Genomic DNA, 18,458 nt, shown 5'->3' with positions numbered 1-18,458 from the left:
ATTAACAATAAAGACCTGAACTGAACTCGTCTGACTTTATGTTTTGTAATAATCTTTTAAAGAAACAGTGCTGTTCAAAAGATATTCAGTATAAATTTGCTTTATTCACGATTCATTTTGCTATATATTTGGGTTTGGTGTATATACACATATTATCATACACACACACACGCACACACACTTTGATGGCATGATAAGACATAGTGTAAAGTTTAACATGCAGTAGATATACAGGGGCAGAGAGTTTTGGCATTACGTGTCTCTTCATTACCTCTGAAGGTATTTTAAATATGCCAAACAAACCTTACCTGTACAGTGTTCAGAAAGAAAGAAACCGTTACTTGCAAATAAATTACAGTTTCCAAAGAAAAGAAACGCAGATTGCAAAGCCAAAACTAGTGTTGAGGAACAAACACGTGAACCGTAGATGTCTGTTCAGAAGTTCATGAAATGAAACGTGTAACAGCGTGACTTGCACACGAAAGAGACATAAAGCAGCAAAATATTGTACTTAAGTCCAATTAAAACAAGTAGTGATATATAAATGACAGTATCATTTGCATTAGAGACGCAGGAGATCTCTGAGGTGAAGTCGTCCTAGAGTGATGTTTAGTTTCAGCTTCCATGCCCCTTTTTTAAGCAAAGTTAAGCATCGGAGGGGAAAGTGCAAAACTGGCCACAGATCAGAGCTTAAGGACAAATTCAGCCTACACACAAGAGCTGTAACGTCACCAAACTGTATGTCTGGTTCTTTAAAGCAGGACCTTAACTGCAGGTCTGAGCATCACAGTGGAACATTGTTGGATTTTACAGTGTATTGATACTGCATCCTTTCCAGTGCTTACAATAGCATACATGAGCCATATATTAACATAAGTATTTTACTGATGCCGAACGGACAGGCTCCAAAAAAACGCTGCACCCGATGAAAGGAAAGTGAATTACTGATTTAATGCGTCCTAGTTTTGAGATCTCTCTCTCAGACATTTCTTCCTCCACCTGGATAAAATGGAGGTCAGTGGAATTCCATTTGTGGTGCTCAAAGCAGTGAAATTTAATTCTCCGTTAATCTTGATTATCCACATATCTGGCTTGGAATAGTTTCTTTTGTGGGTGAACCAACTCTTAAATAACTTTGAAAGACGAACAACAAAAATCTTTTCTTTTTTCTCAAAGATTAGTCATAAATAAATGGCACTTTACAGATTAAACTAAATCTTGCATGCCAGAGAAACATAAACAGAGTGAACCTTTAGAGAAATTCAGAGGCAATCCTGTAGTACTCATACAGACCTCATCAGTGAAAACAGCATCATATATTAATCTTAACAAGAGACTGAAACTGATGCCTTTAGAGCTGCAACCATTAGCCGTTTATTGATTTGTCAACTGACTAGAAAACTAATTGTCAACTATTTTGAAAGTGGGTTTCTTATTTCAGTCATTCTCACAAAGGTTCTAACTCCAGTGTGAGCATTTACTTTCACTATGCAATTGTAAATTGAATATTTTGGGGATTAAGAGTCTGCTGGTCTGACAAAAACAGTTTGTAGATAGAAAATTGTGATGAATGAATTGTTATCTGATATTTAAACCATGAATCAATTAATTGAGAATCTGCAGATTAACTGGTAATGAAAATAACGACCAGTTGCAGCTCTAAAAGATCTTTAGTTCGACAGTTGTATGAAATACATGATATTGAAATGATAATGTCCATCTTAAATCAAAAATGTTCTTACATGAAATGAGATGTGGTCTTGAGCTGGACACATGTAACAGTTTTCATTTCAACAAAACAGCCACATCAGGAGGATGAAGTATAAGACTAATGTTCAGATGGACATTTGTTGCACTAGACTCTTAATTTACTAATTAAGCAGACTTTGCATATAAAGAGCAGTTTGTGGACTGTTGTATCTTACTTTTGAGATGGATGAACAAGAGCACAGTGACATCATGATAGCTTTAACTCAAGTGTTTTGAACAGACAGAGCGCGTGTGTGCGTTGACTCATAGCTTAGCCTCTCGTGTCCTTCGTTCAGGCTGATCCCCACATGTCTTGAATACTTTCAATCACTGGCGAGACTCCAGATAGCGTCATTCTGAAGGGAGTGTGGGAGGGAGGATGCCAGAGAAAGTCCATGAAGAGCGCTGTCCAAATATGCAAAGAAAAGAAGCTCCTGCTGCAGAGGAAATGGATAAATGTTGTGGTGGTCGTCTGCAGCCATCTTTTTTTCCCCCATCTTTGCTCCTGTTTTATTTATTATGCATTCAGACTGTATGGCTTCACTTGTGTGTGTGTTTTCAGTCTGAGACACCAAGATCAAACAGACTGTCTCACCGCTCCTTACTTGGGTGGCTTTGAATTGCATTTGACTTGCCTCAACATTTAGCATTCAGCCTACTTGGGTTGTACACTCGTGCGTCTGTATGCAAGTATGTTTCAGTCGGGGGGGGGGAGGGTGATTGTGGTCAGACAGCTCACATCTCAAGCTGTGAAGTGGTGAGGAGGGGGGGGATGTCAGAAGGTATGTTATGTGTATTCATGTATACAGACATTTCTCAGTCCAGGCAGATAGTGGGGCAGCCCTCACAACTCTGGCTGTTCAGCAGTGAAGAGTTGGGGTGTGTCTGTGTGTATTTTCAGTTCATAGCAGCATCCTCACATCTCCGGCTGCTCTGCGCTAACTGGCTGGGTTCGGGGCTCGGGCGACTCGTAGCGCTGGTGGAAGTTTCTTTTCCTCATCTTCTCTGGAGCTTTTCTCCACAAAACGATCTCCTAAACACAGAAGCACAGGAGGGAATAAATGAAAACTTGAAAAAACAGCAATCCCAATTAAAACTATAGTGGCAGACAAATGATTTAATGCCAATGACACGTAATGCCAAAAAAAGACCGCCGGCCTTGCAGTACAGTGTTTTTAAAAAAAATTAAAATGTATTAGTACAAGTTGCAAACTTCTTTAAGGAATATTTCAGTGAGGAGGTTGTTTGCGAAACATTAGCGAGTGTGCAGTCAAGACAGAGAGAGAGCAAGAGTGTGTGTGATGGTGAGTATGAGGTTTCTAGTACTGTCACAGAGGTGGACGTAGCAGTGCAGAGTGTGTACGGTTTTGGTGGTTTAGCTAAGCCATGTCTTGCTTGCAACCCCCTGGTTCAAGTGAAGGGGTTAGCCCTGGAGTTAGCGACAACTTCGATCCAGGCTCATTTAAGATGGACTGATCATTAAGGTGGACCAGTGTCTCATTTTAGTGACAAGCCGCTTCTCCAACGACAGCTCAGATAGTGACGCTCTCCATATTTCTCACTGTTCAACAACAACACTAATGATTTAGCCACAGCAGAGTGATCATGTGACAGAGTGTTCATTTGAGCTACTGAACCAGCAACAGAAAGTCTTTTGGGACCCAAACAGCACCTGCGTCATTAGTGTCTATTGGTGTTAAGTAGCACTAGCTTAGCTACTGGCTATCTTTAGTTGGCATTTTATATTTTCAACTAAAACAGTTGCTTGCTGATTGACAGACATTTGTCAGAAAACAAAGAAAACCAGAACATTTGTACATTTTCTGCTGGCAATGAGAGGTTCTTGAGTCAGACTGGTGTTTAAAGTTGCCCTGTGGAGTTTACTTGTAAACACACAAAAGTTATATTTAGTGCTTCTCACAAAAAAAAAAGACACAACTGGGATCATACTCATTTATGTCAGGTCCAGTTACAGATATACACTCACTAACGTCTAATGGTATCGCTGTGCATGTGTTTGTTACCTGTTGTTTAAAGTATCTTCTGTCCTCTTCGTCCACCAGCACCAGATTAAGGAAGTAGCGTACAGAGAACTTCTTGTTGACATCCCTCATGGTGGCTGTCAAGTCATATCCTGTGAGGAAACAGAAGATGTGATAAGCTGCATCTCATACTTTGAGTAAAATATACACGTTTACGTTTATTAAATTATATTAAACGTTTATAATATAGATATTTTACATTACATTATGTCCATTATGAGCATCAGAGAGTGAAGAGGGGAGGAGAGGAGAGGAGAGGAGAGGAGAGGAGAGGAGAGGAGAGGAGAGGAGAGGAGAGGAGAGGAGAGAGAGAAGTTACCTGCCAGGAACAGTCTGATGGGGATTGATTCTCCTTTAACTGGGGCTCCATCCATGATCTCATACTTTGCAACCGTCTCTGTCTCAGTGGTGGTACTGGGACCTGAAAAGGAGGACAACGATTACATTAAGTGAGTACAATAAACTACAGTAAAGTGGAGCAGAGCTAAAAGAAGTTTTTTTTTCTTTTGGGACCTAATCAGCTTACAGAAAAGTAAACCAGCGATAGCATTTTACAGCTAGAGAAACCTCAAAGGTGATGAACTATAAAGTTAGCACTGAGTCATGCTGCTGACCGTCTGTGTGTCGGATCTAAGTGACATACATTTTAAACATGGCTGGCCTAGATTCTTACCTATGCCTGTTATCTCCTTCTTGATGAGCTGTAGCTCCATGTGTTGGATCTTGATCCTGACCAGCAGGAAGTAGATCTTCCCAACAATCACGTCCTTAAGGTGGTATCTAACAAAGAGACACATCATGACAAGTAGCTCAAGGTGGCAGAAGAAGCAAAAAAGACCTCAACAGACAAGTTAAAGCGATATTGATCTTACTTGGATTTATTGTATTCAAACTCGATGTGCAGACAGTCTTCTATGCCAACCTCCATCTTGATTGAGTTGTTGACGTCTGGGTAGGTGGCTAACTGGTGGACAATCAGCTCGTATTCCTTCACTAAGTCAGACAGACGACGAACTATTGTCACCCTGAGGAAATACCTGCAAGACAGAGAAAGAGTCTGAAAACAGTGTTGAACATGCTGCCATCCAAGGTTTCCCACTGTGACAACCACTGAAAATCTTTTTCTTTTTCCTCAACGTGTGCACATACTGAACTCAAACAACCTATAATGTGTTTTTAAATCATATTTTGTGAAATTTTCATTTACTCTACATTCAGATTTAGTCAGTATTGTGTTGTTTCTAAGATATATATCATCAATAACATAGGGCTGCTACTACAAATAACTTTAATTATCCACTAATAATGTAAAATTTGATTGAACAATATGACCAAAAAGTCAAATTTGGTCATGCTGTTAGACAAACACATCAAATAATGAAAAAAAAAAAGAATAAATAAACCACTAGTAATGTCAGCAATATCTTATCAATCTCTGTAGGGAATATCTCTCACTGTCCCCTCCAGTGGGGGAACAGTAACCTTAATGTGGACACTTGACGCCGAGCACACGTATCATCAAAAACTTCAAATGGGACCAATGTGACTGATATGATGATAGAACTTACAGTTTGCCTATTGTTGAGCTGTGTATTAAATATACCTTAGCCTGACATTGGCTCCAGTATAGGACTCATAGGGCTTCTCCACCTGCATGAACTCAAAGTCGTAGCTCCTGTTCTGGGTGAGTTCTCCTGGCAGAGCCAGCTCTTTCACTAAGTCCACAAACTCATGGGTGTTGCTCTTATCAGAGAACAGCTCTGAAATAAAGCAGAGTGGATTAAGAGTGCAAGTTTAAAAAACACTAGAGAACTTTTTATGTCTTTCTTCCATGCTCTGTCAACACACTGCTCTCGCTACCCTCCTCCTGCTGCGCATACAGTTGGAGGAGGGTTTAGCTCCACTATGGCAGGCTGCACATGATGACCACATGCTCCATTAAACCCTTTAGCCACATGAGAAAGCCAACAGCCGACTGTGGGCAAGTAGCTTTCCAGCTATAAAGCCCAAAACACTCAATTAACAGTTCAAATATTTTTGGGCATAAGGCAATTTAGAGGTTTTAACAGTTAAAAAGAATATATCCACCAGCACCATTATACTTTCATTTAGTTAATTATACAATTTCATAATAAACATACAATTATTAATAACAATTAGCTCTCATTCGTTCTATACTTCTTGCAAGAGACAGGAAAATAGAGTGATAACAGTGATTAATGCTCACCTATCTGCCCAACAAACTCGATGCGGATGCCCTGATGCTCCAGCCGCTTTCCTCCCTGCTTCACATTTAGATTCACCTTGAGGGGAACAGTCAATGAGATCAAGTATCATATGAAGCAAGTCACAGTTGATCCTACCAATTTACAAACATAATTTGCCTTTGACAGAGGAAACTGCAAAATCTTCTCTTCATAGGACACATAAAATATCCCTGACAAGAGCTGTGACTTGTTATTACGAATCTGCTGGTACTGTCTGCAGTTATATACAATTTTGTTAAGTGAATGTAATATTGGGCAGACTCCTTTATGACTTAATAAAGCTGATATATCAGCTGATACATTCATAGGCCCTAAACATAGATGCTTCACTTCTTCCCAGAACAAATCTTGCGCACACATCAGAAGAACTTTAATTTCCCACTGGGCTCAGTTAAGGAGAGCATCCCAAAATAGACTGAGGTATGGCCGAGAAGTCCATTACCTGCTTACTGAATACTGTTAACTAATAAATGTAATGACAGCAATTTTTAATCAAGGCTTCAGGTGTGTAGGGCTCCCTTGTGGAGCTCCGGCTGCATCCCATTTTATGAATAATGTAAAGTCAGTTTACCTTGCCAGACACAGACTCTCCGTCGTAGAACAGGTAGTGCTTCTCCACCTTCCCGTCTTCTGTCTTCAACTCGGCTGTCTTTCTGTTCTCTGCATCGTTCAGCAGTACGTCTATCTCACATACCGGCCCAAACAAACCTCCAAGGAAACTCTGAGGACACAATGTACACCACAGAAAAACAGAGCATTACGCACAGGAAGAAACAGACCATTTATGAGTCAATTTTGCAAAGTCGTCTGAATAATACATTGATACGACCTTTATTGACAATAAAATAGGATGTGATTCCAGACAGAAGAAAAGGCTCTTTGCTGTATTAATCCTGAAGAGCGTTAACTGCACACTCTTTAAGCAGATGACAGCTGTCATCTCTTTATTTTTTATTATTTAAAAAGGTGCACCGTGTAGTTTTATGGAAGAAATTTTAATCAGAAAAGAAAAATATTCATTGATGGATTTTCAAGACTTAAACTGAATAAATAAAACATCTACAAAGGAAAACACAATTACATACTGTTTTACTTTGTTTATATTAGCAGGACCTTTCAATAAAGCCATCTTTTAGGTCTTCTGATGACCTAATTTCCCTCTAAGGACAGCTTCTTTGTTCAGTTACGGACATTGCATTCTTTCTGAGTTTTAATTTAATTCTCAAAACTACATAATGCTCCTTTCAGGTTCATAAAGTTGACCCTTTCTGTGAATTAAGTGGGTGACAACTCAAGAGAGGTCAAGAACGACTGACAACTTAACATAACAAAACAAACGAAGATATCAGGCAAAGTCAGAAAGCGGAAAATCTACTATCAGCATGCGGTGTGGCTATCTTAAGCTCAGAGACGTAAACAGCCACAGTTCAGGGTGTTAACTTGTAACAGGACTGTTGCTGCTATCTATCTTACAGGAAACATCTGTATGGACTTGTGACGACAACGAGATCTAACTGTCTGCAACAACATATTTAACATCTATACCTGAAAATAAGTGTGTGTAAACATGGGACTGGTAAATCCCTGCAGCTACTCCCTATCTTACTTCTATACTAACTCCATCACTTATCACCAGCTGCACAGCCACATTATTTTCCTCTGAGCTGGCACAAAGTCACAAACACATGCTTCAGCATGCAGGAGCAGCAAATCTGGAGGGATCAGCCCAATCACCAAGATGTCAGGAGAGACCAATGATCACTGTCTGGAAGCGAGTGGGATGCTTTCAGTCATATGATCCCGTAAATGGTTACATGTATAATATAGGAAACTCCTATTTAATCAATATAATGTGCTACACAGGAGCAAATAACATGGGAAACACAGCAACGGTGCATCAAAGTCAGTGGGATTCAACAAGCAATTTATGTCGTTGTGTCCTAACTAATTTAATCAATAAGTGATCAAAGCTTTTCCAAGCAGAATACCCTTTAAACATAGAAATATAAACGGAATTTCAAGACATGTAATGTGACATACAGGGTACAACTTCACATGACATCGTGCTAACCAGCAACGTTAGCTAACTTTGACACTTCCCTCGGCCCTCTAGCAGCTCCAGTTACCCAAAACATAAAATGCTAAAATTAATTCAATTATTAATAAACACTTTCAGCTCCTGCCTTCATTAACAGGAGCTGCTGGGCCGTTGGCTAGCCAAAACATCAGTGAGAGAGCACAGACGGCCTCGTACTCATGCTAACTCGACCAGCCCAGCTAGCTCTCCTGTCGGCTTTAAATGTTAAACAGCAGCTGTAAGTTAAACTGCTGGTCCCGCGTTAATGCTGGCTTTTTATCAATAAATATCCCGGTTCATTTCAGTGTAGCCCGAGCGGATGATGCTTGTTTTTGCACTCACCATCTCGGCCGTCTAGACAGTTGAAGCTAACAGCTAGCCTCGCTCCGTGTAGCCAGTCTGTTGGTGTGAACCAGGAGGTAGTATCAAGGCTCTCCGTCATGTGACCCGGGTCATGTGTGCGTGTGTGGGCGGAGGCAGCAGGCTGACACGGGACACTGCTTGGCATTTTTTTCTCCCCTTTAATTTCTCCTTAATACATCCAGGAAATTTTCAGTGAGAACTAGAGAAAGTTTATGACAATGGCCACTTTAATTACAGCCTGACTTATGCTAAAATCAATGTCTGAGAATATAGATATTGGTGTATTCTTCTTCTTCTTTTTTTTAAAGGTTACCTATTATGGTTTTTAATTATTTCCCCTTCCTTCAGTATGTTAAAGCCTGAAGGTTCTTGTACATTTAAAAGGTCTTGAAAGTTAAAAAGCCCAATGGGAGCTCCTCTCTCCCACTGAAAACACTGCCCCTGAAACGCCTCGTCAGTAGCCCCGCCTTTAATTCCCTGACTTCGTGACATCACACAACTTCGCCACGTCACACATTTGCATAATATATGTCTATATTCACGCTAGAAGTGAAGCTAACTGGAGGCTGAAAACATGACAGAGCCGACCGGAGAAACGGTAAGCAGTGCTGGCTCAGGCGTGTGTGAGCTGACCAATCAGAGCAGACTGGGTATTTAGGAGGGCGGCCTTAAAGAGACAGGAGCTACATCAAGAGTGAATACAGTGCTGCTGCACTGGACAGTTTGGGAAACTGATGTGTTTTTTGAGCGTCCAAGCATGTAAACCTATTCTGGCAATCCAAAATTAAATTGTGAACCTCAAAATTAGCACAATATGTCTGTGTAAACAGAAAATGTATAACATAACATTTATTTAAAGGGATTCGTGCAATTTGTGATCAAAATTCAGAAAATTGTGATCTTTATTTCTTAAGAAAACATGTGAAGGCTAAATTTCCCTGCCAAGTTCTTGTAAACTTTTTCTATTTAATATAGACAGCATCTTGCCTGGAAAAATGGCATGGTTGGTGGCCAAAAACTGTGACCAAATATATGTTGTGAGAGGGGTTATCTTACATTTAAATGAAGCGTATCAGTGCTCTCTGGTGGACAAACTAGTGACAACACTGCTTCTACCCATTTGGTCATGCTGAGCCTCATTCTGTTTGGTGCACTGACTGTATTTTTTGGTGTGAAAAATTGTTTGAACTCAGGAGCTCAGACAGTGCTTGTTGTATTGGCTTTGTGCTGCTGTAGTCCTAATAGTTTAATGTCCTATATCATAATCTTGTTTTTAATACAACATCTACAATGGACATACCGATGTCTGAGTATTTGTGATTAGTACTTCATCGCAAACACATTCTCTTTATGTTAGAAAATAAATTGAAATTCTGTGCAAAAACATATTTTTTTCTAAGAAATGTCATAGTTGTAAAACATCCCACAATAATCTATTATAACCTTGGCAAGTATAACAGTGAGGCTGGAGCGCCCGACTGACTGAGGAAATAAAAAAGTTAACAGAACAGTTTTTATAAAATAGAACGAAAACAAAACAGAACACTCTTGTTATAAATCCTTTATTGATAGAAGTATTTCAAATGCAAATTAGACAATGCAGAGCACGGTGAAATGCATCCATGTGCACGTTCCATATTTTGAATATATTCCAGCTCACAGTGGTTAGGATTGCATGAATCCATTCCTGAGGGATTTGGGTTTGCAAGATGCTCTTTTTAAACGTTGCAGACCAAAAGTTCCCAAAATAGGTTGCACAACCCTCCTGGGGAAAGTGTAAAGTGTCACAACATTTTCAGACAAAGGGATCGAATAATATAAATAAGTCTTTTGTGTGTCTTAAAGGAACACAGGCCTCGTGGCTCCAAAAAACAAAAACAGATTTGGAACCACAGCTGCAAAGTGTGAGTGAGCAATGTTTGGCATCATCTTATTGCACTGGTATTACAACAATTTGAAGGCATGTTTCAGCATATTTAGATTTTTGCATTGTCCAACTTATACATCCTTTCCACAAGAAAGCACAAGTACGAGTCACGGCCAACTTAAACTTAATTAAAGTGTGTTTACATCTCATGTATGCAGACCATTCTTTTGCTTTGGCAGTTACTTTTGCATTGTTTGCACTTGTCCTTTTTACCCCTGAAGACAATAATTCCCATCAATAGCACTGCAAATACAAATATATACTGTATATTTGGCCTTTGTCAATCTCAGAGCAACCACCAGGTGGCGATGCAATGTTTGTTTTACTATTCGAAGAGACAGGATGGAAACAGAATAGATGCTAGCCTTGTTTACGACTGTGTGTGTCTGTTAGGGGGTTGCTGTAAAGTCTACAGCTGCAGAAGGTCGTCTTCTCTCAGCTCATGCTCTGCTGGTTTTGCCTTACCAACCAGAGGCCTGCTCGGGAACATCCGCCTCATCATGTTCCCACCTGCAAGCAGAAAAATAAGGACAGATCAGAATATATGAAGCAGAAAAAAGAGAAGCTAGAAGACTGTTGAATCCATGCAAATCAAAGTTTCCTAAAATAATCACCTTTGTCTTCCTCTGTCCAGGACTCGCCTGAGCCTGTCTCACTTTCAGCAGCTGCAAAGCCCACGTCAGCCATGGGCCAACCTTCAGCTCCAGAGCCCTCATATTGTCCAGAACCATAGTCGTACTCAGGTGACTCTCCCTCTTGACCCATCATCGGTTCTTCCTCCTCTGGTACGTCTCCCTCCTCCCTCTGTGGACGCTCATCTTCCACAGGCTCTGCCTCTCTGGGAACAGAAGGAGAGTCAAATATTGAAAATTGTTAATGGAGTCTGGTGGGTTGTAGCTGCCTCTTGGACAGGGCGGTCCAACTTCTTCACTTCTGTAATTAATACTTTGGTCCATGTTACCTCATCATTGATGGCATTTCCACTGCACAGCAGCAACAACAAACTCCACCAACTACACATTAGACACTCCGCCCCCATAAGACATGTGTTTAGACATTTAAAAATACTTTGAATAACAATTTATCTGTGTGCTTGCCACAAAAAGTTCAATGAACTACTGACAAACATTTACTCCTTCGCCCTCATTTTAAACACAGAATCTATTCGAATGCAAATATTTTTCATTTCAAAAGTTTAACTTATAGGTGCAAGATGTCGTCTGCTTCACTGTACTGTCCATTCTCAGTTCATGTGTGCAAGAGGTTTCAAGTTTCCACATCACACTTGTGTAAGTTCCTCATACGAACACGCCTTAAATTCACATTTAAGTTGAGAGCAGCAAAACTTTCTCCCTCCAGCAGATGGATTTACAAACAGTTTTTTCGGGTAGAAAAGTCAAGAAAGCAATTATCAGTCAACTACTTTGATAATTAATTTGATTTGGTAATCATCACTGATTCCAGCCTCTCAGTTGTAATAATAATAATAATAATAATAAATAATCACTAGTTGCCACCGTACTGCAGATACGTGTATCATTCTGCTGAGTTTAATGGGGTCAGGATATGGGCCTGCTTTGCTATTTCTCCAAAAGAAAACAAAAGCAGATCAACTCTTTTAAGCTTTTGATTTTTACTTTCAAACTATTATCAGGAGCAGGTGGAGCAGCTAATCTACACCAGGTGTGCATCAGTTGAGCAGATGATGTCACAGGCTTAAAGACTTACGCAGGTGATGTCAGTTATTTTGCTCAACCTGGCTGAGAACAGTACAGACTGTCTTGCTTTACAGTGTTATCATTTTTATTGGCTCATGAAGTTTGTGTACTCCAGCCTCCAACAGGCAGAAGTCTAATTGGCCTGAATATATAAAAACACCTGTTGGAACCGGGCCTTTAATAAGCCAACCTAACACTCTCAACCTCCTAACCTGTTACTGCTGATTAGACCTATAAACAACATAAACTTATGCTGATTTGATTTCAGTGAGTCGTTCATAATATTCTGCTTTGTAGACGGACTGTCTTTCAAGGGTTGTTGAAATAAATTGGTAAAAGAAAGAAATCTCACTCTTCAGTTGAGTTCCTAAGTTATTGTATCCTTTTCACATGTTATCTTGTACTTTTTTAAACACGAGTATCAGACTAGTATGGCACATATGCACATACAAAACAATAGACCAGAAACAGCAGCCCACCAAACGTCACAGCCCACTTCCTCTCAACACTTCCCACTGGCTTCCTGTTCAAGCCGAGCTGCAAAAGAGAAGGCTGCGGCATTTTGAAGCAAGCTGAAATGATGTAGGAGGCCAGATAAGACTCCGACTAACACCTTTCATGAGAATAATCTTCATTTTCATTCTGTCTCCTACCATCATTTCCACTTCACTTCTGTTGTCTAGACACAGTCTCTCCCTTTTCCTCAGTGTCGTAGCTCTGTGATACCAAATCGTTTATAGAGTTGTTGATAGAAGCGTCACAAACGAGCCATCAGATTCTCAGATGGACTTGTAACCAGTTTTATTGATCAGACCAGCTATTAATAAACATGATGGAAGTGGCTCAGTGGAGTAGCGCACAGTATACTGATGCTAAAGCAACTGTCATCCACCTATGACATCCGATACAGAAAACATACTAATAAAATATGACATGAAGCTGTGTTTTATGACATTACATTTCGGAGTTTTTCTCTCATGTATTTACGTCAGTGGGTTTTTCCAGTTATCAGTCATCTCGAGAGTATCAAATGTAGCTACAACTGATTAAAACCCATTCAAAGCACACTGTGGGAAGACATACTATTATAGAAGTAGTGCATCTTGTTAAAATATGATTTGTGGTCTTGATTTCTGAAAAGTTCCCTTTTAAAAAAAGATTTGAACTGATACCATCAACTTCAGTCGAGAGGAACTCTTAAAGAGGAAACTGATGGCTAAAACCAAGTCACACAATCACACACGCACGCACACGCACACACACATGCAATTCATTAGTTGTTTATTGATTCCAGACGGCCACACCTTTGAAGTTCAAGTTAAACTAAATGGGTCAATCCGTACAGAGAGTCTAAATAAAAAGGATGGTTTGAATTCCTTCGACGATGAAATGATTAAAAATAGAATTCATTCACAAGTCTGACTTCTGTCACGGGAGTTTTTAAAAAAATTTTAAATTGAAACTGAGAATAAGTCACAGGGAAATGAAAATGATCCGGCTTTTCACACTAGAGGTCAGCTTCCCTTTGGGATACAAAAGTTAATTCACTCAATTATTTCTGTTAAATAGCACAAAGAGGTCTAGCCTTACTGGGTTGAGCTGAGGTAGAACAATAACAAGACAGATATCTCACAGACAGACAAACAGGAATCTAAAACAGTATGGCTTCTGGTTTTGTATGGCACAGAATGAGAAACCAGAGATGCCATCATTACATGCACTGCCCAGCCATCTAGGAGATAATCTTCTTAAGTAAGCAACTCATGAAATTAGTGGATTTGCACCCACATCATTGTGAGAACATGGTATCCATCTTAGTAGACAGTGTCAACAAGATGCGATGGACTGACTACACTCCCTCTGTATCTGAGTCCGTAGAAAGCTTCCTGAGAGCACTTTGAGCTGAGCAGTCTCTTCATGACACACACAAACCAGAATTAACATTTGGGCCTATATTGTGTTAATATGTTGATATTTATCATAAGTAAGTTACCATTGTACTGCTCTTTACAGCTCACTTGATACAATAAGTTGTGAGTTTTTGGGACATGCCACCTCCGATTCCCCCATCTTTCCCATTGCACTCTAAATCTGCCTTAAAATAATGTTTGCGTACAGGTTAAACAATCCTTCAGTGCAGTGAAACATTATGACTCAATCAACGGCTTTATGTTATGCAAACTCCTTTAGTTCTCTTATTGCAGCTCTAACCTCCTAACCTCCCTGACCTCACTCTGTCTTTCTTTATCCCTCCACGTTGTCTTCCATTTTGGCTTTTCTTGGCCACCTACCTCACACTTACATACTCTCAAGCGCGCACACACACAAGTGAGTACACACATACAGAGGTTGTGTTGCTGAGCTGTGTTAACCAAGGTAACACATCCAATGCAGCATCAGCATTTCTATATTTAAAGTCTGCATTTATCTGACAGCAGTATACTATATTATCACAGAGATGGTTGTTTTGACAGTGGAGTGAACTCACTCCGACTGAGACACTCTCACCTTATTCTGAGCAAGTAAACCGTCAGATTTCAAGCTTGTACACTCTCAGAGACACACGTGAATACTTACAGATACTGTGCCGTTAAAGCGGGCAGTTTGGCTGGCAGGTCTGGAGTCCACGCCATTTCTGGACTTTGTAGAGTCACGCAGTTGGCCTGGTCGCCCTCAGGGTTACATCTCACAAACTTATACACAGCAGTTTTAGGTGCTCCTGGAGACAGAAAGAAAGTCATTTCATTGTTTGTTTCTCATGCAACATTTTACGCAACACTTCTGCTGTCAAAACTTTTCTTTGCCAACATCTGGTTGCTCATCTGGATCAGTTAAGTGTGTCAATTAGGGTTTACTAGTTCCTTAATTGGAGTGTTTCAAGAGATTACAACAGTATTCTGCAACAGGGTAAAGTGACGGTTGGCCTAATGTGGCACAGAGCGGTCAGAGTCAGAATCGGAAGTAACACCATCACAGCCTTTTTTCTCACATCACAGAAAGCTTGTCGTGAGCTTATCTGAGGCTAAACACGTTTACAGGAAGCTAATAGGTGTTTAATTGCAAAAAGCTAAAGATTACACCTTCTATGTAAAACAAAATTCATGATAATCATCTGAACGTGGGGTTAAAACGATAGATGTTAGGATTCTGTTATGGATATATTGAATGCTGCATCAACAACAACAACAAAAAAACATTGCAAAAGTGCCCTGCCAAATTCCCTATTTCCTGTTTTGACTACAGCGTCGAGCTGGGGGCATTGTTCAAACATATAAAAGCAAAGTTTCATGGCTCTTGGAAAACCCTAACCACGAATGAAGCATGAAGTGTTTTCCTTCTGAAAAGTTGGTGTGATATTTCTGTATCACACTGATGGTAATCCTACCACCTTCTATCATACAGACTGTTCACATCTAACAGTTGTATCGATATAATTTAGGTGGAAATGTTTTATGACGGGTGGCTTCCTGTCAGTAAAAAAAAAAAAAAAAGACAGAAAGAGTTGCGCTATGAAGGCAGAAGGCCATCAAATATATCTTACGTCGGGCATATTATGTGACACCTACAATAAAATAAGGTGACATTTTACTCTTTCAGTTTTAATCCTAGTCCTACTGATCAAACTCCTGATTTAGCTGCTCCTCTTATAATCGTATGCAAAATTAAATCATTACAACAACAGGTGGGGTTTACATCAATGTATTCATTGGGAAATTAATGATGACAAAGCCTTTGTAGTGGTTTAAAAGTATTAACAACATACAGAAAATACATACCACTGGAGTAATAGAGTTTGGATACTGATGGTTAATAATTAGGCTACCTTTAATTAGAGTGTGTGATACTACCAGGCCTATTTGATGGAAAATCCTGGAGAAGCAGTAGTGTTGTAAGAAAAACCCGAAAGTCTTGGGTGCTTTTTACCTTTTGTACGAGCTTCTGCTTTCACGTGAAGTCATCTCACTTCAGTTGAATTTGTTCTGTTTAGCTCCCTTTTACACTCTCTTTGGTTGAAGTGAAAGTCACCCACACTAATGGTACTTGAGTAGAAGTCTTAAAGTATCTGATATTAAATGTAAAGTATCAAAAGTAACTTGTGGCATTAAATGTACTCAAGTAAAAGTAAACCATACATATATTTTGATGTATGTAGATATAGTATACTAGTAACCGATTACCCACCTTGACGATTATCTGATCGGATATTCAGCATTATGTATTTTGTGTTCGCTTATCTTTTTAACGAGACTGGAAATAAATAAATATATTTAAATGCAGTATGTAATCTTAGAAGTAAAGTGGGTAAAAAGTACAATATTCGCCTCCAAATGGTACTCGACCGCTGGTCTAACGTAGTAGAAAATACTAAAATACAGTAATTTAGGCTATTTAGTTACATTCCATCACTGAGTACCAGATATAATTAAGAAAAAAACATATATTACATATATATATTTGTCATTTGAAAGGTTTTATTAATATTTAAGCCTGTTAGTAAAACTTTGACTCTTTTAAGTGGAGTCTATAACACTATTATTTATATTAAAGGGTTATTTTTTTTCTATTTATCAGTGTTTTATAAATTATTTATTGCTAACACTTTAGATATTGATGGTTAATATAAACCTTTAAATATAATCTATCACAGTTTTTGGATTTTAAATTATTTTTATTTATCTTCAGCGAGAAACATATAAAGGGATTGTTATTTTTCCCCCATTTATTCGGGTTCACCATGTAGTTTCCTTTCTCTTTATTAAATAACCGACTTGAAAGCACAAAAAGCCCCCTGACATGTACTCAGTGTTCAACAAGCCACATGAAACCCCCACTCGGAAACAGAAACGCCTTTTACCCTTTCCGATTTAATATGAACTAACCGGGCAGGGACTCCCACATATTTCCCCCCCAATGAACCTCAAAGTGTTTAAAAATAAGATTACAGTTGTGTGATTTCAGCTGTACGTGTAGGAGACAGCAGAAGCCCTGCTGACAGAAGCCTGTGAGTCACAGTAGCTGACGGTAATCACATTATGCTGACACAAGAAGTGAAGTGGATCAGCTCATAGTCATTTTCCTGACAATCAAATGGCCCCTGATGGCCCTCAGACCACAGTTTGGGCCACTCTGCCCTGAATGTCCCAGCAAATGATCTCACTGCTCTCTACAACAACCTGTGTGTACATATATATATATTTATATTTAAAAAAAACAAACCCTCCACATTAAATCTACTGCGACATCCATCTCCACACCAGGAGTCATAAAGTATCTGATAATAAATTAAAACAGTCGACTCACCCTGTCCGTTATGTAAGGCGAGGCAGGAGATAACGAAGAAGAGGATCAGTTTCATCTTTGTCTTTCTTTGTCAAAACACAAGCACAATAAAGTCACTGCCGTCCAAACTCTCGCTTCTGTTGCGTCTTGAAGAAATACTCCGTCAGACACGCAGACTCCCCCTTGAAGAGGAGCTCAGCCCTCTGACTGCGTCATGGTTTCCTGAAAGTTTTGCTGCTGTACGAAGTGACTTAACATCCTCAGTGGAAACTTTTGCATTTGCAGCCTCAAATATCAGATATCAGCTTTGCGTAACTGCACACTTGGACTGAGGAAATACCAGAAGATAGCAGCCAGAGATTCAGTACGAGTTCTCTGATAAACGACCGACAGGAAGCGACAATTTGTCTTAATTGGCTGCGGGCTCCTTTTGTATTGCGATAAGGAGACGATATATCTGGGAGAGCATCTGCTTTCACTTGAATGCAATTTGTTTTACTAAGCTGTCTTTTACGCTTTCTCCGTGGTGGTTGTGTATCAACTCGTTATTCTTGCTTTTTTTTTTTTTTTTTTCTCTTTCACATCTAGCTCCAAAAAAACAAACTTAGACAGAGCAAAACAACCATTTAGCAGCAAGTAACTACCACAACAGCATCAAATTCAGATGGTAACACAAGAAAAAAAACAACTATTTTAATGTGTGGGAAAGTACCTGCAGGTCTGAGAGCCTTTATATTGTTAAAATACTTCCACCCCAAACTCCACAGCAACAGCCTCATCCCCTGAGATACCTACAGCACAGCTCCCCTGAACCCTCCTCTCCTTACAGTGTGTGTAAATGTTTGGATGGGTGTGTGCCAGTGTGTAGCTATCAGTGTGTGTGTGTGTGTGTGTCTGCACTTGTTTTTCATTTTGTGTATTCGTGCCTTGTATGTGTCTCCACATGTCCTGCAGATTTATGCATGCATGCATGCTCCTGTTTGCCCATCGGTGAATGTAATCAAGTACATTTTGAGTTGCTCACATTTGGATTAT

At 39.6% G+C, this 18,458-nt stretch overlaps 2 protein-coding genes across 2 annotated transcripts; both read right to left on the bottom strand.

Annotated features, from left to right (window-relative positions):
• Positions 1-84: 84 nt before the first annotated feature.
• vps26a (VPS26, retromer complex component A) lies at positions 85-8,556 on the bottom strand. Its single transcript, XM_073464664.1, has 9 exons — positions 8,478-8,556; positions 6,630-6,779; positions 6,019-6,094; positions 5,395-5,551; positions 4,664-4,828; positions 4,465-4,571; positions 4,111-4,212; positions 3,774-3,883; positions 85-2,782 (listed from the first exon to the last, which is right to left on the bottom strand). Exons 1-9 carry the CDS (start codon positions 8,478-8,480, stop codon positions 2,666-2,668), a joined length of 987 nt encoding a protein of 328 aa, XP_073320765.1. The 5' UTR covers positions 8,481-8,556; the 3' UTR covers positions 85-2,665.
• A 1,488-nt stretch (positions 8,557-10,044) lies between these two features.
• On the bottom strand, positions 10,045-17,628 carry srgn (serglycin). Its single transcript, XM_073464853.1, has 4 exons — positions 17,445-17,628; positions 14,721-14,862; positions 11,040-11,263; positions 10,045-10,935 (listed from the first exon to the last, which is right to left on the bottom strand). Exons 1-4 carry the CDS (start codon positions 17,497-17,499, stop codon positions 10,835-10,837), a joined length of 522 nt encoding a protein of 173 aa, XP_073320954.1. The 5' UTR covers positions 17,500-17,628; the 3' UTR covers positions 10,045-10,834.
• Positions 17,629-18,458: the final 830 nt, after the last annotated feature.

The sequence above is a fragment of the Pagrus major genome, chromosome 4, assembly GCF_040436345.1.
Source record: "Pagrus major chromosome 4, Pma_NU_1.0".
NCBI lineage: Eukaryota > Metazoa > Chordata > Actinopteri > Spariformes > Sparidae > Pagrus > Pagrus major.
The sequence above is the reverse complement of the archived record's forward strand: the minus strand, read 5'-3'. Positions and strand labels throughout refer to the sequence as shown.

Bases quoted from the DNA above. Each gene is read 5' to 3' on its own strand.
- srgn (XM_073464853.1), bottom strand. From the start codon at position 17,499: ATGAAACTGATCCTCTTCTTCGTTATCTCCTGCCTCGCCTTACATAAC. The intron at 14,863-17,444 runs GTGAGTCGACTG...TTCTGTCTCCAG, and splicing joins CGCCTTACATAACGGACAGG to GAGCACCTAAAACTGCTGTG. The intron at 11,264-14,720 runs GTAAGTATTCAC...TTCTGTTCCCAG, and splicing joins GCTTTAACGGCACAGTATCT to AGAGGCAGAGCCTGTGGAAG.
- vps26a (XM_073464664.1), bottom strand. The intron at 5,552-6,018 runs GTGAGCATTAAT...GCTTTATTTCAG, and splicing joins CGAGTTTGTTGGGCAGATAG to AGCTGTTCTCTGATAAGAGC. The intron at 4,572-4,663 runs GTAAGATCAATA...TCTCTTTGTTAG, and splicing joins TTTGAATACAATAAATCCAA to ATACCACCTTAAGGACGTGA.